At 45.7% G+C, this 27,336-nt stretch overlaps 1 protein-coding gene across 1 annotated transcript in view; it reads right to left on the reverse strand.

The window, feature by feature from the left end:
- Nucleotides 1-4,028: 4,028 nt before the first annotated feature.
- SLC37A3 (solute carrier family 37 member 3) overlaps nucleotides 4,029-27,336 on the reverse strand; it is a 23,851-nt gene continuing 543 nt past the window's right edge. Inside the window, exons 2-15 of the mRNA XM_035342649.1 lie at nucleotides 24,797-24,962; nucleotides 23,781-23,895; nucleotides 21,238-21,330; nucleotides 20,668-20,751; nucleotides 19,306-19,451; nucleotides 18,613-18,709; nucleotides 17,521-17,605; nucleotides 16,283-16,464; nucleotides 13,641-13,782; nucleotides 12,309-12,410; nucleotides 10,296-10,343; nucleotides 9,103-9,254; nucleotides 7,322-7,387; nucleotides 4,029-6,490 (exon numbers count right to left, since the gene is read on the reverse strand). Of these exons, the coding sequence (XP_035198540.1) occupies nucleotides 6,398-6,490; nucleotides 7,322-7,387; nucleotides 9,103-9,254; nucleotides 10,296-10,343; nucleotides 12,309-12,410; nucleotides 13,641-13,782; nucleotides 16,283-16,464; nucleotides 17,521-17,605; nucleotides 18,613-18,709; nucleotides 19,306-19,451; nucleotides 20,668-20,751; nucleotides 21,238-21,330; nucleotides 23,781-23,895; nucleotides 24,797-24,897 (1,506 nt within the window). The 5' untranslated portion in view covers nucleotides 24,898-24,962 and the 3' untranslated portion in view covers nucleotides 4,029-6,397. The remainder of the gene's footprint in view (nucleotides 6,491-7,321; nucleotides 7,388-9,102; nucleotides 9,255-10,295; nucleotides 10,344-12,308; nucleotides 12,411-13,640; nucleotides 13,783-16,282; nucleotides 16,465-17,520; nucleotides 17,606-18,612; nucleotides 18,710-19,305; nucleotides 19,452-20,667; nucleotides 20,752-21,237; nucleotides 21,331-23,780; nucleotides 23,896-24,796; nucleotides 24,963-27,336) is intronic.

Below are 27,336 nucleotides of genomic sequence, written 5' to 3' on the forward strand. Positions count from 1 at the left end.
GGTGCGTCAGACTCCTGCATGACCCGGATTCTTCCATCTGTGCCGTAACATCGATGCAAGGGCAGGTCCCCGTCCTGTTACTCTGGCACGGTGAGGTAGCTCGGCGCCTGACACCCCGAGCACGTCTTAGCTGGGCCAACTCGCCTAGCTGCTTTGTGCTTTGCATCACCACTCTGTAAGACAGAGGCAGTAACTACCACAGAGGGATGTGCGTGCTGTGATCAGATTCTAAGACAAAAGGCCTCACAGCCCCGTCCTCAACACAAACATTTTGTTCCACATGCTGCGTGGCTGACCACAACCCCCTTGACCTCAGCACATTTTGGTGAGTGAACAAGGGAAGGTAACGACACTTCTCTTTTTTCACTGAAGACAAAGCTGCAGAAGACAGATTCCCATGGCAACAAAGGCAAAGAAGTGTCCCAAGATGTGATTTGCTGTCACCATACCCACCTTGCTGCAGATAAGGACAAGCGATAGCTCTGAAAGGAACTGTTTCCATGGGACCCTTCGCAGAGAGCACACACGATGACACCCCGACAGTCTGCCTCAATCTTCAGCGGCGAGCAGGCTCGGCTGGCAGAGAGCAATGCTGTTTCTTGTAGCAAAGGCTGCCCCTCGAAGCATGCCTAACCCTGAACAAGCCACACTGCTGCTCACTAATCCACTTACCCAGGCAATTACACCGGGACAGCAGCCTGCAGAGCAAGTCGTCAGCTAAACATAGGCTGTTTTTTTTTAATTTTATTTCTTTTTAATCCATGGAGTGCTACCTTAAGCTATGTTGAAAGCTCCTTACAGAACACGCATTTATGCTTCGGCAGTGCGTGCTATGTAAGTGCATTTCCTTCCGACACTTTCATTTATCATACTTCTCCCCTCCCGGCCCTGCCCCTCCAGTTCCCTAGGGGAAGTTAGTGAATTTATGTAGGAACAAAGTCACCTTGAGCTTTAATCCACACCCTAGCAGAAGGAATAGTCTGTCAGCAATCACATCCACCCACTCTGCAACTGCATAACAATGCTCACTTTGTTAGCACAGAAAACATTGGCTCCTTTTCTAGTTGTTGAGACAAGCTACCACAAAGGCAGAAGCAAGGAAAACGGACAGACTGGGGACAGAAGAGGGAGGAATCTGGCTCTGCGATTTCAAGAATGAATGGGTAACCTGAGGTGAAACTGAGGAAGTAGGGAGAAAAGAGCAAGCCTGGCAAACCAAGTCCTTGTTTTACGATAACACTCCTAAAACAAATCCCCGTCCCCCTTCCTGGGTAAAGGATGAAGGCACCTGAGAAAACGTGGTCGGTGAAGTCGCGGAAGACAGGCAAATATCCTCATCCAACCGACAGCAAAAGAGAGCCAAAGCAAGTGGCAGAACTCAGCAGAACCAGACGCATGAAGTGACCTGGATGTCCTCATTTGGGAATCAAGGCCAGATTCCCTCAGAACCAGAGTGGCATCCAGCTGCTGGCGCAGAGGCTCTATGTTCCCCATAGTGCCCTGCTCATTCCCTCAGGGAAACCAGCCCTGATGCTGCCTGGGCACACAGAGACAAGATACTTCTTTTAAAAGGGACCCGGCAGCTCCACAAGCCCCCAGCAGCATCACGGATGCACACAGAAACAAAACTAAGCAGCTAAAAACCCTCCCCGGCCAGCAGAAACCCCGGGATGAACCTGCCTCTGACTGCAAGGAACGACACATAAATGACCTCGGGAGGATGCAACAGTTGCAGCAGCGGGCAAGGAGGATGAAGGGGAAGAGGTGAATGGAGCCAGCTCTGATGAAACTGCCTCTGATGCTCTTATCCTTCCAACTACATAGCAGGGAGAGCTATTACCCCCCTGGTTTGTCATCTTTGGCATTCACTGCAGGTAAGTGCAGCTTTTGTCAGCCCAATGTTACTTTTCTCTGCCAGGTACTCCAGGGAAGATGAGGGAGTTTCCGGAAACTAGTCCCACCTGACAAACTGGGAAAAAAAGTGAAGCTTTAGGTCTCCAGGTGTAAGATTTCTCTGGGTTTGTGCTGGAATCCAGGAGCTCAGAGAAATCAAGCCAACCCAAATTCCCAGTACTTTGCTCACTACGTTATAAGGAAAGAAGATTTAAATAGCACAACTGAGTAATCTTATCCTCCTCTGCTGTCATTTCACTCATACACTCTGGATTATGTTGTTACTTACGTGATCTGCAAGGACAAGAGGCACAAGCATATGGATTTCCTGTCCTTGACAGCTGGACGAGAACACCAACATCCCGGGAACAGACTTCTGCAGTTCACCTGCAGGTCCATCACCTGCCATCTGCTGCTTTTAAAAGGATTCAGAAACGAGACAGGTTGTCTCTAAACAGCTTTAATTGGGCTTCTGCAACCTCAGACAGAAATCTTCCTTCTTACAGTAATCTTAAAACTAACAAAAGGGTTTCAAGCCTGCTATCTGCTCTCGTCCTCCAAGAGCACATTTTGATTTCCCCACTGAATTTGTTTTCATAGACACCTTCACCTTGTTGCACAGGTGGTCAAAGGGGCACTCCAGGAGAACCTCCTGGGACCCAGACATGAACAAACCTAGATAATCACCAGCATAAGAGAGCCAAAGGAAACAAACATTCACGGCAATTGTCCAAATTCTTCTTTGCATCACTATAAATATTGATCTAAACAAGTCTCCTTTAGGAAAGGCATTAACAGAATGAAGATGCTTTCATGGGGATGCACTTAACACACCCCGATCCCACAAAGCAGTCTAAGAGCTTGTATTCGCAGCTTTCGGAGAACTGCAGGCTGTTTACTAAAAGCACGAGATAAGGCTTGACAAAGACGGAGGAAGGCAGGCACGTGGTGCCTTGGAAAACTTTGGCAGTGCAGAACACAAAACATTCCTGTATGCACTTTTAGTCGATGCCTAGAAAGCAAGGGGGCAGAAATCACAGATAGGTTTGGTCTGGCACCCTGGCCATCACTGGACAGAGGGCAAAATTGCACAAGAGTGCAGCAGAATGCCTGAGACATCCCTGAACAGCTAGTGCTGGTACTGGTGCGAGCAGTGGGCACTCTCTACAAATAGGAACTTTCTTCTTTTTGTTGGGGAGAACAAGACAGCCCTTAAAACACGCTGCTGCTTCTCCTCCCACTCTCCTGCGTGAGGGAATGCTGTTCTGGCCTCGGTCAGGACAAGAAGGTCGTGTGCTCTCTCAGGTTGCCCAGCTGTTAGGGCCCAATTCCTCCTCCGGAGAGCAGCGTGACAACCACCACCGTGCAGACTTACTCACCATTTGGCTCCAGACTTGTGAGAAACCCAGGACCCAGGAGCGTTGCTTGAAGGGCATCTATTGCAAGGACCTTCCTCGCTACAGAAGAGTTTTAGAGGGCTGAAGCACTTCCTTTCTTTCATAACCGATTTGGTCAGACAGCCTGTCCCTTCCCGGGCTACAGCTAAGTGTCCAGGGATCATTTCCTGATGCACTTCTTTGCACCCCAGAGCTGAGTAACTCCCACACTTCCCCTTGCCCAGACGCAGGGCTCTGGGGATCAGTCACAGCGCTGGTGTTGGGACTGCCACAATCAGCATCTTCAAATAGATATTCAAGCAAAACTCTACATGAAGGACTTCTAGAGCAGGTTGGAAAACTCTAACGCTATTTATAACAGTGGGGAGAGACAGAAGAGGGGTGAAAACATGAGTAGTTACTTTTCCTGAAGAACAGCATCAGAGCACCAAACTACTCGGAGGTGAGCGACCAGAACATGCAGGCATGTGCTTTTTTTTTTTTTTTTCCTTCCAGTGAGTATTGTGCTCAACTCGGAATTTACAGTTAGCTGTAAAACACAAACACAATTACAAAGTTTCCCACTGTGTCCATTTAAACACAGCTACGTGTGGGTGTGGATTTGTGCTTAACGAAACGAGCCACTGGAGAGAAGGCACAGCAGCGCCGGCAGCCACATGGCAAGTTTAATTTCAAGGGAAGAACACCTGACTTCTACATGCTGATTAGTAAATAATTAAAAAAAACAACCCACAGGTATATGTTCAAGTCAGATTAAGTTTATTTATGAGATCATTTTGGACATTATCAGATTGAAAACCGTTCTCTGTCTGAGCACCTTGAGGAAATACATAGAACCAAAACGCAGGACGACGACAACAACAAAAATCCTGAAGCCAGGGGAACGCCTGGCTAACTGACAGGGGCCTCCGAGCAGCGGCACACGTACAGGCGAGCTGCTGGGCAGCTTGCAGAGCTCGCAGCACATCTGACGCTTCTCCAGAGGGGACAGAACTGTTTACAGGAAGCCATTTGTTACAGGGGCCTGCCTCCCCACCGCCCCCGGCCACGTCCCTTTCCCACCCCACCTTTCATCAGCAGCTTATCTAGCGCCTGGCCAGCCACAGAGCCCATCCAGGCTGGAATTTGAAACCAGAGAGTCTCAGACACCACAGCCGGGGCAAACGGTGCCACCATCGATTTCAAGGAGTTTTGATTCTATTTGCATGGGGGGCTAATGAGTAGCTTGGGATGTGAACGGCAGCCCCAGGGCATAATTCCGAGAACACGGTGAGAGATTCTCAGTCCCCTGCTCTAATTATACAGGCAAAATTGGAATAGGAATGAGAAGAGACAGGAACAGGATTTCAGGTCCCCTGTCAGATTAATGCCATCGTTTTCCCAAGCACTGAAATTTTGAGGATTAGCAAAAAATGCACGAATCACCTCCAACGAGAAAGGAAAAGACTCTAAAAAAAAGTGTAAAAATGAAGCAACCAAGTTTCCCAGTAAGCAAAGCTATGCACAGAGCCACCACTGCAGAAGCAGCAATCACCAAGCAACCGTTCCGTACAGTAAGACCGTAAGGCACTAATAATGCTCCACTCGTTACAATCGTCACGTGACTAAAAATTGACATTCATAAATTAAAAAAACAAATCACCGTACATTTTAAAAAGGCAACTTTTCCCATTAAAAAATGTTTCAGATTTTCAGTTCCAAGAATTTTTGCGCCCTCATCGCCCCCATTCCAGGCATCGCTGACTAGGTGGATGGAGTGCTTGATCAGAAGTTCTGCTGGCTAACACACGCACACCACAACGGAACATCCCAAGGCAAAGGCAGAAAACAATTTGTTGAGAAGTTATTCAGTGATCCCATTAACAGCACCAACAAATGTCAGAGGTGTCAGCCAGCTTCTCTGCTTACCGCGGTACTGCAAAATGCTCAAATACTCCCATACTAAGTGTAGTCACGTTTTCGGAGCTCACTCGCATCTATTCTCCTCTTCAAGATACAGATCAGCTTCCAAACCCTGGAGTCTGAGGTCCCCTACGCAGCCATAGGCAGAGGAACACGGGGGAGACAGCAGCACTTGGTTCTTGATACTGTTCCACGAGGAAGCTTCCGTCCCTGTCTGGAAGCCCACCTCTGAGAGCAGCCAGGTCCCTTAATTTCATTTAATTCAGTTCTGATTTTTCCCTTGCTGGAGATAAAAGCAGTTGCCTCATGAGAATGAAATCAGTGACACCAGCTTCCTTCAGTGTCACCAGACAATCCCATTTTGGTCAGTACTGATAAAAGTTCAGAAAACAAACTGGTAGTGAAAGTATTTGTGTCCCGGGACTGATCCCCAAAGCCATTCAAGGTTCCTTTAGAGGCAAAGGATCTGTTAAGGCTTTTTCTCAGAGATCACAGTAAAACATTATCCAAGTATTGCACACTATTTGTCTGCTTAAATGTTTAAAAACTGACATCTCATTTCCCAGAGATTAGTAGTAATATTATTAATAAAAACCGCTAAAAACAAATATGGAGTTAACCTCTCCATGCAAATCTACTGGAATATGAGAGTTATTACCTAGGGGTAGCAGAGGCCCATCTCTGCAGAGATTTAGCAACAGTATTTTTGAAACAATTGGACAGCACAAATTCCAAATAGTTTTGCCCTTTCTAAAAGCTACGTAGACTACCCATGAAATGCAGTGTATGCTTCTGCCAGCACAACAAAGCATCAAGACTCATTACAAGACAGCCTCTCAATGTCAGTTTTAAACACCTGACCTTTGGCCAGGACATCCAGAAATAAATAAGAAAGGGTATAGCAGTGAGACCACCCAGCAGCAGGCCCCAGTGTGACTGCTGGCAGGGAAGAGTCTGGTAGGCTGGGACAATCCACCAGCCCCAGGGATTGTCTAGCTTAGATCAGCAGCTCCATGATGTGGACGGTCTCAGGACGGGTATTTGGTACTTCGATATTGAGTGTGGAAGGGCAGGTCAATCGCATCTCACAGAGCTAGTTTGAGTACGTCCAAACCTGGAGGATGAAACAAACGAGTCTCCCAGAGATCTGATTAGCGTCCCAGCTGTCAGGCCCGGACAACCGTCCTCCCAGAGGCAAGCAGAAGTCACTCAGCCAGCATCCGCAGGCGCCGCTCATGCAGAAGCAATCTGATCTCCCTCACTATTAATGGTGAAATGAACAGGATTGTTGAACTCGTCTGTGGAAAGAGGCATATCCAGGACAATTAGCACGCAGCAACCACTGCCGCAACCATCCTGCACTCCAACGAACGTTCAAGGCCTTCAGAGAAAGATACGGGCTAAAAGAAGAGACGACAAAGTAACACAGCAGACAAAATGTCTGAGATTGCAAAGAAGCTCCTGTGATTTCAGCTGTCATGATCTTTTCAGGAAGAAGCTGAGCTCTTCTTCCCAGAGGCCTTCCTACTGGCCTCCCCTCCTAGTTACCAAGGTGGCTTTTTCCATTGTCAGCTGAGACGCTGAAACAATTCCTGCTGCTTCCAGCAGGGAAGAGCAGGTGAATCCAACAGTGTTCGCCACCCCAGCAATGCTGAGATCAGGGCCAGAACCATCCCCTCTCCCATTGGTGTAGCAGGCCAAGACACTTTAATTCTAGTTTCAGGATCTTCATCACTCCTTCCACTACCCTTCAGGGGCTGACAAACAAGCAGCTCTCAGAAAACACTAGGAATTACGTATCCTGGAGATGAATGAGGGAAGGCCTGCCTTGGAAGTCAACCAGGTGGAAGGAACTTTCGGAAACACATGCAGGTATTTTTAGGCAAGTATTTTTGGATGTCTGCCAAAATCTCAGTTCCTGTTGAGCAACGTGCCTTTAAAGGATGTAAAAGGAACCCCGTTGATTTAGACACCCTGAGGCAGAGGCACACCGCAGACCACTCTGATAACTGCAGATACTACACAGACAGACTGTGTGCCTACGTCACGACGTTTAGGTTCTCATGAAAACTTTCTACTGCAAATTGAACTTTAGCAAAAGAATAATAATAAAAAAGGATGTTTCTTACCATTAGAATAAAGAAATAGAAAACCCACATCCATCCTAGGTTCTCCTGGATCAAGGACACTAAATACTAAAAAGAAAGGGAAAAAACATTACTCAAACAGGGAAGATAAGCATGACTCTCAGACGTTACTCTTTCGTTTTCTAGAATTTGTGGGCTGTTAACACTCCATAAAGAGCTGATCACAAAAACCTTCCAGCTGATCTTTTCCTGTTAGAACAGATGAGTCAGGACAGCAGCCTTTCTGTGCAAAGCCCACGGTCTCAAAGCAGAGGTACCATCCTGAAGCTTTACAGTAACTCGCAGCAGCACAGAGACAGAACTGAACTACAGCTTCAAGGGGTGACAAATTGGCTCTGCTGAACACAAGGTTTTTGAGCAGAACACTGGGACATAAGTGGATATAAGTACTCTCAGAAGAACTAAAAGCTCTAGAATGGCTTATAAATTACACAGGACACATTTTCAAGAGCCGTGCAACCACTAACTACTTAACCCTTCAGCGTAGGCAAGACGCTTGAGACTACAGTCCGATCCGAACCGCATCCTGGCTCTACAAGACTACACAGTCTATAAAAGAAAATGTGTTCCCCATTAGCAGATTTATATTCAGCTGCTGTACAAGGGCTTCCCTTCTTCGCTTCTGGGTACATTAGCACAAACCAGGGTCTGAATTTCCAACACGTTCCCTGTGCGCTTGCTGTTATTCACACACCCCCAGAATGTCGTCATGGCTGTCTCTGCTGAAATAAACGCGAGGTTAGAATGGGAGGCGGGTGGGATTTTTCAGAACTGAAGACCCAGTTTTTATGATGACGGAAGTTTCAATGGTATGTGTGGGGGAAGAAAGAAACACTGAAGACAGTGTAATAAGAAAAGTGAGCGTAGCAGCATGCTGTAATATGGCCACGAGGCACTTGTAATTTTCCACGCTTAACAGATCTAAGTGGCATCTCTCTTATGAAAGAGACAGAACAATTGTGCTCGTCAGGCAATAAATGACAAGAACAAATCCAAATCCCTTCAGAGAAAAACTCATGTGCCTTGCCTAAGTCGTTGGTATTTTACCAGCACTAGCGGATGCCTGGAATAGAATTGGCTCTGATCCTCCTCCTAAGTCCTCCCCTCCCAAAGCACCGCTGTGTTCTTCCACATAGCTAACGCTTGTATTTGAGAAGTAAAAATGTCCCCCGTGGGCACACTGTCAGCTTCCTTTTCTGCAACAGTCTAGTCTTCAGGCCCCTGGCAGCATACTTGGAGGACTATCGCAGCAGGTGGTGCTGGATTTACAGGGTGCTAGAGACAACCACAAATAAAAAAGGGGAACCAAAAATAAGAGCAAATTTTAACTCACTTTGTAAACACCACAACATTCCTAATAGGCATTCTATTTTTAGTCAGTTATATAGGTAAACTTTTCTGTAAGCAAAGGTTTTGCCATTACCTTTGAGCAAAAATCCCAATCAAGTTTCAAAATATCTTACTTTTACTCTTTGTGAAGCTGACCTTGTCTTACTTTTTTCAGTTCGGGGTATGAATGTCTCAAACTCATGTGATTTATGAAATTGCTATAAGTTTAGCAGTAGGAATACTTACCTTATTTGTTAGTTAAATTTCTTCCACTGGAAACATAAAACGCATTCCCATGGTTGTTTCTTAAATAAATGCATACATACCCGCCACGCTCCACACTACTTTGGATTGAGGAGCAAACCAGGCTCTCTACCCACAACAGACTCTCCGTCTCCTTCCCCACACACCTCTGTTTCGCTTTGCAGCCTCACCTGGCCCACTGCAGCACCAATACTGCCCGTTCCATCCACAATTCCCGTGACCGTTGCCAGCGCCTCGCTGCTGCCTCTCACCAGGTCCTGACGCCCCAGGTCAGCAGAAATTGCAGAACTGATCATGTTAGAAGGGCCTCCAATGAAAAATCCTGAAATTGCCGAGAAAACAGCCTTGGTGCAAAAGAAGCAAGGGGAGGAATTCTCAACAGAACGTCTTCAAAACACAGATTCTACCATGCACAGCTCAGGAAGAGGACTCGTTCTAGGGACAGTGCTCACAGACTGACTGCGGGTAGAAGCTTACCTTCCCGGCTGAAGAGCACAGTGCTGGCACACCGCGCATACCCAGAGTACGCGCACAGAAATTGCCAACAAGCTCATTTTCATTCAACAGCAAAAACAAGGTAATTAGCTTTGGCACACTGCAAGAGCAGTCAGGATGCACCAAACTGAATACAAAATACTACTTTTGAACAGCATGCGTATACAAACCCTTGACACGAAGCAGATACAGACACATCCCTACTTTGGAGCAGTACAGCCCCACGCTATAGCCTCATTCTCCAAGGGCTGGTGGAATGGTGGAAGGAATAAACCTCCACAGGACGGGGAGTTCTGAAATAGGAGTGTTTGGAAAGAAAGGCTCTATTCATGCAGGCTAATCTTAATTCCATAACACAATATCATACGTCTGGGAGCACAGAAAGCTTGTGACCTTTCACAGTACACAGGGCATTTGGGGCTCTGACAAACACCCTCAAATTTGAGCTGTAGCTCCTGACTTTGCATATATCTCCTTCTCTGCTACAGATGATGGTTCCTGTAGCACAGGTAGCAGCAATTAGCACGTGTCCATGCCTCAGACAGCAGGTCACTGCTAGGTATTTTGGCATAAATCCACCTTCCATTATACTGAGCCAAGGCAGGCCCCTGTAGTTCCAATCCATTATTCTATGTAGTCTATATCCTATACCTTCCTGTCAGGCACTTTTTCTACAACTTTATTCCAAAAGTAACATAAATTGGGCTTCAGAGGGTAATCTTTCTGCAAAACCAGCAGAGATGACGGCACACAAATGAATTACCACCAGCTACACGTGCTGTTACTGATCCCTGTACAATGCACATACACACATCGCATACATACACGTGGAAAGCCTACGGCCTAACGGTGCCATTTTAGATAGTACCTGTAATTGCCATGATCACAGCATTGATAGGTTTGCTGTTGGGAGAACCTGCAGGAGAAAGACCAGATAAGTATAAATAAAACACATGAACTCGAGAACGCCATTTATTTAGGATCAGAAACAGTTATGCACACATCCAGTTTCAATCACCTTTCCAGTTACCTACAAAGTAACAGTAGCTTCTACATAACTAGACTTCTACAGAGATGAGTCTTACTGCAAACACATTTAGAGACTGAAGGTCCAGAAGTTCCCTGACAGTACTTTACAATAGGAAAAGTCACCTTTGCCATTAAAAGTTTGTGCCCTATTTCATTATTAAGTTTGCCTGGCTCTGGGTTCCAGCCTTTGTTATGCCTTTTTCCATGATACAGAGCTTGCTCGTGTCAAGAGACAGAGGACTCTCCTTAAAAGGCCACTTGAACAGTAATAGAATCCTTCCTCTTTCTTTCTGAAGAAGTTAGACTCAGACTCACTCAGACTCTCCCACCATAAAGTACTTCCCTCAGCACTTGAACAGCCTCTTCCACCCATTCTGAGTTTTCCAAGGTCTTGTTTAAATTGCAGAGATTATATTTGGAGGTAGCAATCCAGCAGCTGTCTAAGCAATGCTGAGCAAGAAGTAAAAAACCCTGCAAAACCCCATATCCAAACTTCTCCTTACAAAACCGTGCCTGGGTATCCGAGGGTTCTGCTAGCCTTTCCAGGAACCATATCGTGCACAAGGATTTGCTTTCCCATCACAGTTCCTCCGTGCTTCTCAGACGTTGTTTTCCCCAATACCTCCCTTCCAGGCATCAGCAGAACTCCCTACTCACTGCCCCAACGTCAGGCCACGCATGGTCAAGTTACCACGTGAGAGACAAGTTGCAGCCCTGTTCATACATTCTCAGCCCGTTATCACTCTTATTCACAGCACATTATAAGCATAAAAGCTCTTCCTATTTTGGCCAATGGAAATTTCATTATGACACTGCAATAACTCTGCACTGCATGTCTAAGCCTTCTGTATCTGGCTCAACAGTACTTCATTTCGAGCTAAGCACAAGACACCTGGATCTCTGGCTGCTCTGCTATCTAGTACAAGCTTCAAACTTCCTCAGCAATAAAGCTGTATTTGCTTCCAATTCACTTTTGACAGTAATGAATTAGCACAAGAGCTGCCAAAACTCCACCAAACCCAGCCCTTGCTATTTAATGATTACACCTCCCTGCCCTTACTCTGAGACTGAGTAAGCCAGCATGCCTCTCAAAAGGCACACTTCACAGTTCATGTCCAGCTCTGCACATGATTTCTGCCCACGGATCCCAAAGCGCTCTGTAACAGCTGTCCTGTATCACCACCTCGTTTTAGAGGGAGACACACAGGAAAGAAATGACATTGAAGTGAGTTAAAGCACTCTGGTACCACTGGAGAATACATCTCAAGATACAAAACTGCTACCATTAGAAGAGCTTCAGAGATGCCTCATAGAAACGAGACCTGCCAGCCCTACTCAGTTTACCTGACAGACTCCTTTCAATAATCAATAACCAAGAGCTGTATCTACTATAAGAGGCAGAAACTCTTCCATTTTACCACTTACACAAGCCTAAGTGGTGAAGCCTAAGAGCTGCTGCCTCTTTGTACTTCACACGTACTTCAGCACAGCTCTGTCCCCAGATTCTCCTTCCTCTTACTACAGAGGCATGCCTTTGATTTCCTGCTCTGCCAGTTGTGGTTTTGATACAATGACGATGCCAGAAATCTCACTGACACTGGAGAAGGATTAGTACCATAACTCACCAGCGCAGGGAAATCCTACTGCTCAGAAAATTCTTTTCCACCTCATTAACCAGATAACAGATTTCTTTCTGTGCAGTGCCACACGCCAAGTCAAATACACCACAAGGCACCACCCTGATCCAGAAGCAGCTTCAAGACCAGAGAACAATCTAAACAGGCCGTACATTGGTTGTCTTTAAGAAGCACCAAATGAACCTCTGATTACTATACAACAAAAACATACTCACGGCTGTATCCAAAGAGAGAGCCTACAGCAAAGAGCAGGCTAATTGCTAGCACTGGGGCTCTCTTCTGGAGTACGTCAGAAATCAAGCCCTGGATAGTCCCACCTACAAAAAAAATAAATCATCATCAGGCTTAGGATGCTAACACCTTGAACACAGCTAAGTCATTCTACTGAGCCCAGTGGCCTCCTGCCTTCTCATTACGGTAGTTTTCAGGGACCGTCAAGAAAATCTAAGTCTCCTGCCACCCTTACACCCAAGACACAGAGACAACTGTACACCTAAGTGGTCCAGACAGAGCAAACTACTCGTGCTGCTTTCCCAAGAATTTATTACTTCTTCCCCCCCTTCTTGGCATGCAACTAGGCAGTGTGTTCCTGCTTTCCTTTTCCTTCCCCTGTAGGACCATCACAGCAACCGCAACTCTGGATGCGAGCAAGCTTAACATTGTGGCTGCTTTCTTTAATAGGAAGTACAGGAAAAGGCAGTTCTTTTTCACAGGGAAAGCATTAAGCACACAGGGGGCTCGCATTCCCTGCTGTCTCACCTACTTAGGGTAGGTGCAGAGCTAGTTGCAACAAATTCTGATAGGTGATACAAATCACCTCATGCATCTTTGCTACCTCCATAGGAACAGCTCTGCTGGTAAAAACAAGAATGTTTGAGAAAGCATAATAAAAGAAAGGCCACAGAGGCAGAAAAACTGACCCTGAAAAGACCAAACAAGGATGCCTGTTCTAGGAAAGCTAACTGGACTAGGTAATAAAGCAAGGAACTGAACACAGGAGTGTGGAAGCCTAATCGCATATATAGTGCGTTCTTTATGCTGGAGGAATAGGGGCAGATTTTGCAGCCAGCAGACACAAATGCAATTACATTTGATTTCACTAAAGATAACAGAGTTGTGCCCGCTCTATTGAGTTTTGTACTGAGCCTGTTCTTAAAAATACAGGACAGAAGGTATCGTACAGAACCCAATAGTGCAGATCTCACCTCTTCTTCAAGAGTACCTGACAGAAAGGAAGAAGCAAGCAGCTGAGACACCTTGTATGGGGCACCCTTCAGGAAGCCCTAGCAAGTAAAGAAAAATGCCTTCTGGGGGGAGTCTCTAAGAATGCAACACTGGCCTTTAAATCACATGTGAACTCTTTGGGGGACATTTTGCTATGCATTTTAGAAAATGGCCCAGCAGCCACATACATAACTGGCCTTTTTATATATTCAGTAAACAGCTAGATTCCACTGAACGTGACTGCTCTGAGCTGCATTTGCTGTCTTGCATTTTCAAACACTAGCCGGGCAGCTGCAGAAGATGCCATTCACTTGCTCACTCACCTACGATTCCTCCCACATCATACCAGATGGAGAGCTGGTCAGCTTCTGCTTCTTTCCATCCAAAGTTGTTACTGAGGTAGAAGGGCAGCCAGAAGAAGAATGAGTAATTCACCAGTTTCAAGCAGGCATAGGCCAAAGAGTACTGGAAAAAAGAGTGGACCAGAAAACAATTAGCACTTGAGAAATGCAAGCAGCATTTCTGCTTCTTCCCATTAAGCTCTACACCCAGCTGAAGCTTTCAGAGGGAAGTGCTTCTGCATTTCATTTAAGAAGGCAGCAATATGAAAGCTTAATGCTGAACATCAAAGGGAACCCAGGAATACAGAAATCACTGTCAAGAAGGTTATTTTCCTTTTCATTGAAAGTAATGGGTTAAAATGCTTCCCATGCAATCTTGAGAAGAACTGACACCAAGCTTCAAAAATAAAAACCAAAAACCACACAACAAGAAATTTAATTCACCTTCTAAAGAGAAGGGAGCCAACCATATGACATGAAACAAGCCTGAGATTTCATCACCTGTGCATCATGCTGAACAAAGTTACATCAAGTAGTTTCTCTGCTGCTGCTTTTTGTTGTTCAGAAGACTCACCTGCTTACAGCACCAGAAGAGAAAAAGCTTCATTCACGATCCCCAGGTAAGTATTCCAGGACGCATGATGAAAGGTTTGGCCAAAGCTAAGCACATGCCTCCAAACACAACAGCTGAGACAACCCCCTGCCTCTGCCTGCTCCTTAGCTAGCAGGAGATCTCCTCCTTTAGAGCCTTCCTACATGGCAACAGTTCTTTCTCTGGGATCGCTGGCCCAGCGTGCAGCAGGATGAGGCACACTATTGCAGTAATGCCTCTTGATGAACACTGGCACAGCAGTTTAAGGAACCCATATTTGAAGAGTTAAATGAGTTGATGAAAAAATACCCTGCTAGGAGCACAGCTTTTGAGACTGTATGTACATGCAAGCAGTTGTCCTTGAATTTTAGAAAGCAGAATATTTTGATATATCAAGCACCACAAAGTCAGCTCTTCTGAAATTCTTCTAATAAAGACATCAATTTTGCTGTATTTTCAATGTTTTTCCACTTTTAGAGGACACAAACTAACCTCCATCACATATGTAATACATGGGAATGGCAGAGTTCTCCTGCCTCTGGGTGTGAAGATTTGCACTGTACAAAGCAATATTTATTACAACATGCTTAGAAACTGACAGATTGTCTGACCAATTAAACAGTGAATTGCTAGAGGCCCAAGGGAAAGCTGTCTATACTGAAACTTTTCCAACCATATCACTCAGCAGAGAAGAGAGCAACTACAGAAAAATAAGTCGGATAAAATCTTTGTAGAATTGTGACAGAGCTTTGGAGGTTCTCTCAGCATTTGGCTTCTCACTCACTGATTTGCCTGCACTCCAGCTTGCCTGGTCACTGACCTGACATCAGATAAAACTCACAGAGGTGTTCACAGTGCTGTGTCAATACACAGAAGATGCCCTCAAAGTCCCAAGTATAGAAGCAGCAGCACCAGTAGTACAGTACCTCCTTATGTTTTGGCCAATGAAAAAAAGCCACACCAACTGAGGCAGTCTCGACCACTGCTTAGAAACTAAAGGTTCTTTGTATACCAACCCATTCTTAGCACCACCAAAACCAAGCCATAGCTTATACGGCGTTTAGCCATATTAGGCAAGAACTCAAGATGGCTACATTTTCTTTTGCCATCCCTCAACCAAGGTCTTAACACCAGAATTGTGGTTGTTTAGCACCCTTGACACTGACAATCCACCCAATCCTTTCCAGATTTTGCATTGCCTTGATCAAAACAACCAGCTGCTTAACCCGCCATCCGACAATACCGTCCATTCACTAGTTCTGCTTCACGATCAAATCCCAGCGGTTCACACTGCACTAAACCAGCCCTCCAGTCCCTTTTCCTTTACTGGCTCCAGTATTCAGAGGGCATATAGCCCACTTGCACAGAACACTAACAGTATTTTTTAAGGGTAGATTAATTTTTCTACTGGATCAAATCCACAAATTGGGCAACACTGTCAATGCAGCAGTGCAAGTTCTCACACAGGGGGCAGGATGAAGATATGGGGAAATTGCATCACCAGGCCTTGCTTCCAGCTGCGTTTTAATAAAAACACCCACTTTGTCACATTACATCATGTCGATTCAGGCTTTTCAGGCCAGCTTTCTGCTCTAAAGCAACTACAAAGCACACCCAAATATTAGTGCCACAGTTTGGTGTGATGCTCTGCTGGCAGTAAGAATCCCATTTTTGGGTTAGTGCGGCTGCCTTACCAGGAAAGCATCCTACAACCACTGCCTTTGCTCACGGACTCCCTTCTGAAGTCAGCAGCAAAAAGGGCAGGATCTCCTGCCCTGGTTTGCTCATTGCATGCATTAAATGAAGCAGGAGACCCATGGGAAGAAAAACATGCAACCACATACCAGGACATTATTATAACACGTGCACAAAGATAACTGCCCCAAACCCAAGGTTTTAGCAGCATAAGAAGTGTTGATAACTAAAACACACATGTTAACAATCACATCAACAAATGCTGACAACACAAAAAGTCAGGACTAAGTTTAACAACATAAGAAGTCGGATCCCACTCAACAATCCGTGTCCTCACCAGTATTACACCTGGAAGGCAACAAGCCTGGAAAAAGCCAATGGCCTTTGGCTGGCTGTCAGTGTCAGCTGCTTGAATGGAGTAGTTGCGGTCATCATCATCCACATCGTCATCACCCATTAAAGGTCTGTTGGCATCTTCCTCGACACTGCCTTCTTCGTCGGCTCCAAGCTCAGGAAGGCCTAATACACACAGGGGATATGCAACAGGGACAAGGGACCGCAGACTGCTCACCCTCTCCCCACTCTAAAGCTACGCCCGCTTCTTGTAAGCGATTCTCACTTCTAGCAGTTCCCTTGCTCTCCCATACCTCCATCCTCCTTTGGGTTAGAAACTCTTCTAGGTGGTGTTCTGCAGTGCCGCCAGGTTCTACCCTTTATCTTCTAATGCTCTTGAAAGTATTCTGTCTGATCCTGGCGCCGGCTTTGTCTGTTCTGAATGTCTGGCCATTAGTTGGAAGACAACACATTAGTGCATTTCCCCCCTTATTTAATTGTTGGGACCCTTCAGCCTGGCTCCTGGCTACCACCTCCCTTACGTGTGGAGGCAGAGCATGCCACCAGCAGCTCAGATAGCTGCTGCCTGGAACGAAGGCCTAGGGACTGCACTGAGCTTTCTGGGCTGCTGAGCATTTGCACACACACTCTTTATGGTGGTGTTAGTCTGCTACCAACTTTATAGCCTTTGCAGGCACCTGGGAAACCTCCTCCATGGCCCTGTCAAAGCCTGAATGTTCTTTTGTTCTCCTGTTACACACAAGACACCACCTTCTCAGATTCTTTAATGGCTTCTTCTAGCTATTTAACTGGCTACTGGGAACCTGCACACAAAAAACACTTTCCCTTCCTACTGCAGAGCTAAGGCCTGCCACAGTTTTTTTTTCCCTAAGACAGCCAGTAATTAGTTTGTTTACCGTTTCTTAAAAAAAACAAAACAAAACACTGATTTTCCAGGTGAAGGAAAACTGAGAATTAGACACATCCTAATGGAAGCATTACAGCCAGGCTGTTTCATCTTGCTTTTAAAATAACCAGGCTCTATACAGATGATGCACAATGGCATTTAGAGTGATCTTGGTAAGGAGAGCATTTGCTGCATTAAATACACTAAAGTGGAACACCATTTCATAAGAAGCCTGAGGATTAGTGCTGTCAGAGCAGCACTTTTAGTACTACAAGGAAAGCTGCAAATCTGCTTCCCATGAAGGGGCTGGAACGCTGCAGCCCTCTTCTACTTACCCACTTCCTTTGGTGATGTCAGGAGCCCAAAGAAGACAATGACCCCTCCAGCAAACTGGACTGAGGCAGTCACCAAGAAAGCATACTGCAGATAAACAAGTAAAAGATTATTTTTAAATGGTTTTCAGTTACATGGCCTTTCTTGATCAACGAGGATCTCTCTACATTCCAACCTTGTCAGAGAGTAAATATAGTTACAACAACCCAGTCTAAATCCATAAAACTTGGAAACAAGTAACCTCTGCATCTCCTCAACAGACTTGGTTCTAGCTAGGCTGAAAGACCACGTGGAAAAAGCTGTTTCAGCTTACTGAGGTGTCAGCAGTGACGAAGGAGCTCACCCAACACAAGCACAGATACAACTGCACTGGAAGGGACTGCTCAAGAGCAGGGTTAAACACCAAATTCAGACCAGGTTCGTCAGAGGTCTGCTCAATTAGGTCTTGAAACCCTCCAAAGGCAAATTGTCCAGGCTTTGGGCCCCTGTTCCAGTCCTTAAGTAATTTCACAGTTGAATATTTTTCCAAAGGCACTGGAGGGCTACTACTTGGTACCCCCTAAGCCTCCTCTTCTCCATCCTGAACACACTCAGCCTTGTTTATCCGTTGTCATAGGTCATGTGCCCCAACATGCAACGCTTCACAAACATTCCCTGTTTTCAACTGCCTGCCTGCTGCACTACAGCGACGTAAAGCATGCCTGGCCTCTTCCCCGCCATACGCTATGTCTCCTTGCCTGTCAAAACCTCACCACTACTCAGCAGCAGTGAACTCATTTTAGTGAGAATGTGTGATAGATGAAGAGCATTTTGAGCCACTCAGAACAGAAGAGGGTACACGACAGCATTAGGGATCTTCAAAAATACCAGTCACATTTGCAGAGAAGTCTCAGGTTCATTCCTCCTAAGTCTGAAGGGTCGGAAAAGGAATACTCCTCCTATTCTGCCTACTGCTTCCTACCACAGAATTTCAGAAAATGAAACTGGACACTCAGATAAGAAAAAAGATATTTGTATTATCTTTCAGATAAGAAACTAGTCACTGCATAACCCAGACATGCAGCCCTAGCGAGAAGCCAGACAGCAATACCTACCTCGTAGCCGTATTTGAGAACGCAGGAGGCAAGGAATGCCCCAAGGATATTTCCCACAGATGCACAGGCACTCCAGAGTCCAAACACAAAGCCTCTCCTGCAGAAACAGAAGAGAATTTGGAAGGGAGGATGCAGGGAGAGGTGACATCAGGAGCTAGACAGACATATAACATTAGAATGAACTTTAATTTATCTATAAAGTTACAGCAGAGAAACTTGGGGGTACCAAATCAATAAGCAAGAAATGTTCTTTCCTAAAACACTTGCATTACAGCAGAAGCAAGCTGGCAATATCAGGATTACAAGCCATGACTACAGCTCATCTGCAATATCCCCAAGTGACAGGCTCAGAACTGCCGTAAAGTTCATTTCCATTTGGTCTCCTTAGCAGTAAGTGGTCAGAAACAGGTTTTCCAGTGGCAGGGCAATTGGAATTCAGCCACTCTGCATTACAAAACTTTCCAAGTTTGACCTTGTGCCTTTAGTACACACATCTGTGTTCACACCAAACTGTTCCATGGCTCCAGAAGAAAAGAAGTAATAGTAACTAGAAAGGAATGTCTCGTCCCACATTACTTTAATTCTGACCTAACAGTTGACAAAATAGAGTTATGCCTTTTTTATTTGAGACTTTCAGCTCAGCCTGTACTCAGCGAGTCAGAGAAGTGAGTCACTGCAGAAAATTCAACTTACCCAGCTTTTCCAAACCAATTGCCCATGACAGCAACCACGCAGGGCCAACCGGTGGACTGCAGCAAGCCATTCACAATCCAGAGACAGCAGTAGAACCACTTGTTGTAGAAATGCAACCATTCTGTGAGCGTGCCAAAGAAGAATACCTAGAGAGGAATTAAAAAACAAAAACAAACAAACCCACAACCACACACACACACACACAAAAAAAAAAAGAAACCATGAGACTACTGCTAGAAGCCAGGAGCAAGGTGTTAAAGAAGTAATATTTCAGGGAGAAGGTCCCCCGCAGGGGCCAGGCCAGAGCTAGGCCTGGTATTGTTTGAGGAATGGCTCAGGGCTAACAGCACCCTCTGCTGTGCCACCGCAGCACTAACTCCAGAGCCCAAACAACTCGTGAGATACACGCACTAGCAGGGCACTTCCACTCCCAAGACTTATTTTTGTAAATAGCAGTCCTAATCGGAGAGGAGAAGGAAGACTTTTAGTAACAACACTAAAAATACAGTAGCCTCATGATCTGTTACTCTGCTGACATCTGAATCCACAAGGCTCTATGTAAACACAAAACCCTCAGCAGTTCTTTATCTCAGCAAAAATTAACATAAAAACTACAGCTAGATTTCAAATTACTGCAAGTCCTACTGTAAACCAGTCCAAACAAACACCTTTGTGGCATACTGTGCTCGATGCATGTCTTGGTCACACGCTTGCAGAATGCAATAGGCCATCGTGGGGTTTGGAGCCGATGGCTAAATCAAAAGCACTCCACACTTTACCACTATTTTAGCAACCAGAAAGCCACAAGGAGGTAAGACTGATTCATGCTGATCCACAGCGGCTTGAACCTGAAGAATGCTTTTGTTTTAGGCAGACAAACTTTTTTGACATATGCCCTCCTGCCAATTACAAAACAAGCAGATGAATGCCTAGTATTGTTAGCGTGCCCTTTAAGAAGGGAGCACAAATTGCATCTGGAGGCAAAAACGTGATGACAGCATATGTGGGCTTGGAGAACAGTTGTAACACCAGGCAGTCCCAGAAAGTCCAAATACACCGATCTTACACAAAAGCTATTCATCAAGTCTCTAGACAGTGCCTCAAACTTCGGAATTTCCTTCTGACACACCATCCATAAATAGGTATTTCAGGAAGAGCTGACTCATCTCATGTAGCCTTATGCTTGACACAACGAAGTGCAGCCAGGACAGAGTTTTATGCCGAGACTTTGAGACCACTGAGCTACAGCTACAGTTCATGGCGAGGTTCACACAGAACTAGAGCCTCTGCTCCTAAAATAGAACCCTGCCCTTAAATCCTGACAGAGATGTTTCTAAATCACACTAGTGTGTTCCAACTTACCACCAGAGCAGATGAACACATGCCAAAAGACAAAACCCAGCGTAAGTTCAGGCGATCCCCAACAATGCCACTGACAAAGAGACCCTAAGAACAAAACACAGCATCAAGTAAAGCCACAAAACATACATCCATGGCCTGCAAGAATTAAAATGAAGTAGAAGCTGACCCAAATGCTACTATACCAACTTACTGTTTGGTTTTAACCACTTCTGCCACCAAAAAATCTCTGCTTTTTCTAAGTTGTTCACTAAATTTCTTACCTTTAAAAATTTCAGCTGAGAATTCTTGGAGGGACAGACCTGCCTTTCCCACCCACTGATGACAGGGGTGTGAGAACGTTTGAATTGACAGTGTAACTCTTGGATTTGTTAACAAGCATGTTCACATGGGACACAAGCATGGACAGAATGGACAGAACAAAAGGAAAAAAAATCTGAACTAAGCTTTTTAACTGCATTAGTTAGAGCTAGGTGAGCCCAAGAAGATCCTGCTAATCTGCTCCAAACGCAGACGCAATGGTCCCCATCAAGTTTAACCAAATCTTAGCAGCTTTGGGTTAGTTTTACTCACCACAGCATAGGAGAACAAAAAGATAGTGTCCAATGTTCCCAAGAAGAGAGTTGCTTCTTCTGCATTTGGAAACAAATGGCTGCTGTTCCAGAGCTACAGAGAGAAAATTGTAACAAGTAAGTAACAAGTAAGTAAACAGGTAAAAGCACAGCTCACTGTATTATTTTTTGACACCAACTGCAACTCCAAAGCAGAAGAGCATCTGGCACCAGCAAACTCCTATTCCTCCAACACTTGAATTACCAAATCAAGAACAATTCTTGATCAAATCAAGAACAAGTACCTCATGTACTACAGAAAATGCCCAGTGCCACTTTGTTTCACTTTTAAAGGACAAGCTAGCAAGCCATGTGAGAAATGCTAGTTCTACCTGGATCAATACAAGTGACATGGCAAGGCAAACCCTACTTCTAACAAGCATGCACCAGCTAGACAGCTTCTTACACAGAAGCACTGATGAGTATCTTAATGAATAATACAATAAAGGCATATTTGGTTTTATGTGCAATGTCTCTCCTGCAGTTATCTTACTGTCTTCACTAAATGAATAATTCCCTTATAATATTTGTGGCAGTAACCATAATAAGAAATGACAGACCACAAACAGAAAAGACAGAGCACAAGAGGAACAAGGGGAAGAAATAGACTGGTTGGAAACCATTTACAATGAAATCGAGCCACTGATTCTGTTATTTTTGTGCTTACCCTCGATTTCATTTTATTTTCAATATGATCAAAAAAAGGGAAAAGACTCAGTTGTCCCCAAACCAAGATTAGTGACATCACTGGAAATCAGCAAGCTTTGAGGATGACTTGAAGAATGAATAACACTAATCAGGACGAAGGATTTCTCCCTCCACAATGTACCCCCATCAAAAACAAACAAACAAAAACCACAAGCAAATAATCCATGCATCTAACTCAACTATCATCAGTTTCAGCTTGATTCTCCCTCTCCACGAGAGCATCCTGTGCAGACAACACTAATTATGCATCTTAAAGAGATTTCATTTTGGTAAGGCCTATCAACACAGCTTCTGCCTAAGTCTCATGTGTCAAAGAGAACTAAAAAAGCCCTTGAAAAGTATTTGTTGCTACTTGAAGCCACCAATACTTCCTTATACACCGTTAGCTTTCAACTTTTAACCACAGTTTATCCCTGGAGTTCCAGAAGCTATTAAGAGTCTTAGAAAGATATGAGAATCAAATCTCTTGTTATTAGGCTTAAATTCATTACACAACCTCCAGAGGACTTAAAAATCTTTAAAGGCTGAGAAGTATAGGTCTAAGCTGTCCCTCTAATAAAAAGGGTCTACTCATGAAACAATTGCAAAATGTTTTTAAACAATTATTTTTAAGTACCAAAATAAAGAACTACTGTACTTAAAAAGATATATCAAAGTTCAAAATTGATAGCATGCTCATGTTGTTAGTCTGGTCCATCAGCCTCCCAGAACGCACTTCACTGTTAAATGAGGTAACCTAAACTGATGCCAAAAGGAAAGGAAGGCCATTCTGACCATTTTTTCTTAATTGTACACATATATTTAAAATCCAGCAAAAGATTAGATCATCTATATACCACGAAGATCACAACAGCTTCCAAGGCATTCTAGTTGGATGCCAGTTCAGGAACAAAATACAAACATCCCATAGTTTGTTTTAGCATCCAGAGAGGTTCATTCGTTTTTGACGTACTATGAAGTCCAGGCCCAACTTACTGTTTCCACTAATCACAAGAAGTCGGCATTTATTCCTCAGCCAAATGTTCAATTACCCGGTGACTTGTAATGCAAATAAAGCTTAAGCAGCTGACCTGGAACTCCCTTTCACTTCTCAAAAGCACTGGGACAGGCCACTGCTAAAAACAAGCATACTCCTAAAAGGACTATAGGTACAAGCTAGTTCCTGCGTTCCCATTTGTGAGGTGTAAGCAGCACACAGCTTCCTTTTCAGCATGCAAACACTGCCAAAACTCCCACAGCTTTCACTAGGCTAAATCCTAATCCTAAACTAGGATTTTACAGACAACAGGTACTGGATGTTCAGCTTTTTTGAAGATCATGCTTTTTAGATGCAGGAGAAAGTGCCGTATCTCTTCAGGACAAGCAGCCAGCACTTCCCAGAGAGCCACCTTCTCTCCAACCCCTTTAACAAGGCAGCAGCCCCACCACCACCAGAAAGCCACAGGCCGGATGTTAAGAGCACTGTAACCCCATTCACTGCTCATTTATTGCTGCTGACACTTCAGAGGTAGGATCCCTCTTTCCCCCTCCCTCCTGATTCCTACAGAGAATTTTTTATAGTCCCTGTTTCCATTGGAACACCAACTTCTTGGCAAGTTTCTCTCTGGGGACCACCGGGGAAGATTTCTCCATCAGCTGAGGATCCAGAAAACTACAGTTCAGACAACCAAGTTCCCACTCATATGCAGAGAAGTGTCTCTCACAGAAACAGCTAAAAGGGCCGCTTCAGCACCTCAATCTGAGCACACTGGAAGTTACCCATCTTTCTTGGCACCTGACAGCCCCTCATATCCTTACCTCATATGGCCGGAGCTCAAGGGCTGTGCTGTTTAGGCAGGAGGGCGTCCACTGGCTCGAAATGCTGACTTTGACATTACTGAATGTCTTTCTGGAAGCATGGAGCAAGGAGTAGCTGCCAGAAAAAACACACGCACGGTTTGGCCAAATCTCTGTAGGTCAAGTGGGAAAGGTGAGACTCAAAATTCAGATACAGGCTGTCTAAGCAGGCAGTGAGCAGCAGAGGACTGACAGCTTTGGAGATGGTAACAGAACCTCCAGAATTACAGGGGGGGACACTGCTTTGAGTGGGGAGGTGTGAAACAGGGTATGGACTGCAAAGGAGCTCCTCTCTTATTTTCAAAAGAGAAGGTAACTGTGCAACAATTAGGGAAAAAATAATAGAGGAAAGAACACATTCGTCTTGCTGACCACCATTACAAGTGCTCTCCCAAAGACAGATTAAGCATCATGGCAGTATTGCTGAGAGGATCAAAGGATATCAACGAGGCAGTTTCTATAGAGAAGCAACACGTTTTTCCAGCTGTTGTCAGTAGGTTTAACAGACGAGCTTTCAACACAAAATCTAGGTGACCCTCAGGTCTGAAGCAGAGAAATCCTTGTTCCAGAGGCCTGCCTGCCCCCTACAAACAGCACTTAAAGAAGATGAGAGGACCCCAGAAACAACAGAGCATTCCTTCAGTCAGATCATGCATTAAACGAGTTCTGAGCATCAGGATTTGCTTTCTGCCCCATTTTAGCACGCAGCTCCCCACACCCAGCTGCATCCACCCTTCTGCAACAGACGTGGCACAGCCGGTCTTGCCTTTGGTGCGAGCCCTGTTTGTGACTGGACTCCCCAGGGGCACAGCACACGTCCCTCCGCTACTGCGGGACTCCCAGACCAGTCACCAATAGCTTTTGAGTTTGTTTTCAAGGCTCAGAGACACACTCGTTCTCCTTCCTTGGACATGCTCTGTACCTCTCCAAATTCGGCGAGATGAAGCCCCCTCTGTGCAGAAAGGCGCTCAGCCTACCTGAAGAAGGTGAGCAGGAAGACAGCAATGTGGTGGTGAGTGCAGTGGGACACCAGGCCCTTGTTTGCGGGCTGCCTCCGCAAGCTTCCAGGCAAAGCCATGCTCCAACCCTGCTCCTGTCCTGGGCCACAAAGTTCGGGTGGTGCTTAGGTCATTTTTCTTCTCACTTAAATAGAAGAAGGTGGGAAGGGAGGAAAGAAGAAAACACGAATTAAAGCCCAAGTACAAAACACAGTGCTGCTCTCCAAACGGCTGGAAGTTAGTAAGAATGACTCTATGACATTCCTTCCCAGCTGGGTTCATGTATCTACTCAAAATGCTGGGCAAGGAATGCTGGGCATTCCTTGATGTTTCACATGCCCAGAAATGTTTTTTGCTCCCATTCTCCAAGTACCCCCATGGTTATCCTCCAACCTGCTTCTTTTTCGCCCTCCTCCTAGCAGATTCCTCTTCAGTGCCCATCGCCAAAGGAGTTCCCCCAGATCTACCAGCTTTACATGTGGGCATGCTAACGACCACCCAGCACCACTTGCACATGCAGTACAGTAGAGAGCTGTCACAAATAAGCTGACTTTCCACTGCCACCTGTCTGGCTGTAGAGCGGTGAGTTTAAGTTGAGAAAGCAGCATTTGGTTACTAGTTGAAAAATGGTTTGGGATCCAATTGCCTCCTAAAGATGTTGCCAAGAACATACAGCCAAGGGTGGACTTGCACAGCTGGAAAGAGGAAATAACTGTGAGGACACCCTGCTCATTCATTCTCAAGCCCTACTTTGTAGCTCTGTCTGCTACTCATGGCAAGTCAAACTTTACTGCCCCTACCTGTAAGGCACGGGTGACATCTGCCCAAACATCACATACCAGGCACTACCATCATTAAGGCTATGATACACCACACCGCTACGTAGTGCTGGCTGAGGCCACGCTCATCCCACTCCTGCAGCTGCGCTGGCACAGTTTGTTTCTGCAAAGAGTCAGGGAAATGACCCAGCTGGGCAGCGAGGTGCTGGATCTCTCTCCACGCCTCCCTTTTGTTTCCTTGGCAGGGAGCTTTTTGGCTGGACTTCCCTGCAGCAGCTCACAAAGCAGCTGCACAAACACTTGTGCCCATGCAACTAAGCGAGCAGTGCAGAGGAAAACACACTACAAACTGGTGCCACTGCTGACGGCAGGGCTCGATGCAGCTTACACCAGCTGCTGAAAAGTCAGCCGGGGGGAGCTGCATTTCAGGAGGACACTCCAACACCTCACACATGCTGACCGCTGATGAGAGGCAAAGTAATCCACCACCCCTGCTCCAAAGGGTCACAGCAGAAAAGCCCGTATCCCACACAGTCCTGCTGCTCTTCCCTTTAATAACCTGTAAAGGTTTCATCCAGCCCGCTTCCACCACCAGCCCTCCTTTCTTGTTCTCTCAATGACGACGTGTGCCTGCCCGCTGGATGCCAGGATCTATTAGCCCTCGCCAAAACTGAGGCTAGGTCTCCAACAGAGCATACGGCACGGAGACCCTCTGAGTAACAGGGGGTCAGCTGCTACACCTTGGAGACACCGGCACACAGATTTACTGGACCCAGCATGGAAACCGGGTGGCTTCGCTCAGGGGAAAGCAGCACCTGCAGCTGGAGCTGCGGCACGGCAAGGCCAGCCTTGGGAACAGCCTGCAAACTGCACGGGCTGGCGGTCAGAGACAAGAGCTGCTTTTCCTTCCCTGTTTCTTCTTCCTCCCCCCCCACGCAATGGCAGATAGCAGAGGTCTCCGGAGGAAAGCACAACACCGCAACTTGTGCAACGCTGAGGGAAAAGTTCCTTCCTCGTGTAATCAGTTTACAGCCCAAAGCACGAGATTTACTACCTGCTTCGTGTCACCGTATGCAAATATAGCTCTTATTTGTCCAAGATACCCAGCCTTTTTAAATCTGAGTCCTGGATTTGACCTTAAAGCCACGTATGTTTTTACAGACCCTACTACTGCAATAGCCATTCCTCAGAGCTTTTCAGCCTCGGCCAGCTTTCTCAAAGGCGACCTTCTGGCACACCATGATATTTTTCACCCATTTACAGACAAAGTTTGGTTTCTCTTCTTTCCTTTCTTCGTGCTGCCTCTTCCCCAGGCCGAAGCACCAGCCAGCGAGGAGGCTGTCCTCACAGACCCGAGAACACCAGGTTCATTCGTAGCACAGGGGAGAGAAAACTAAGGGGCAGGATGAGCCCCAGAAATCAAAGCAGCGGAGCACAAACCTTTCAGAAAGGAGGAGGGCCGCTTTTAGGGTGTCAGGCTGCCCTGCCTGCTCGCTCACGCTGTTTGCCCTCAGCTAATGGCTCTTCTGAAGAAGCTTTTGCTGAGCTTTCGGCACTCCCTCCGTCTAAGGTCAAAATAAGCCCCCTTAAGCTCAAAATAAACTTCCCTAACGCCACCCTGCCGCCCCGCAGAGCGGGCAGGGAAGACCACAACCAACATTCCTGGTACTGCCAAGGCGCAAAGCAAGCAGACGGAAATATTTATTAAAAAAAAAAAAAAAAAAAAAAAAAAAAAAAAAA

This window comes from Oxyura jamaicensis, chromosome 1 (assembly GCF_011077185.1).
Source record: "Oxyura jamaicensis isolate SHBP4307 breed ruddy duck chromosome 1, BPBGC_Ojam_1.0, whole genome shotgun sequence".
Lineage (NCBI taxonomy): Eukaryota > Metazoa > Chordata > Aves > Anseriformes > Anatidae > Oxyura > Oxyura jamaicensis.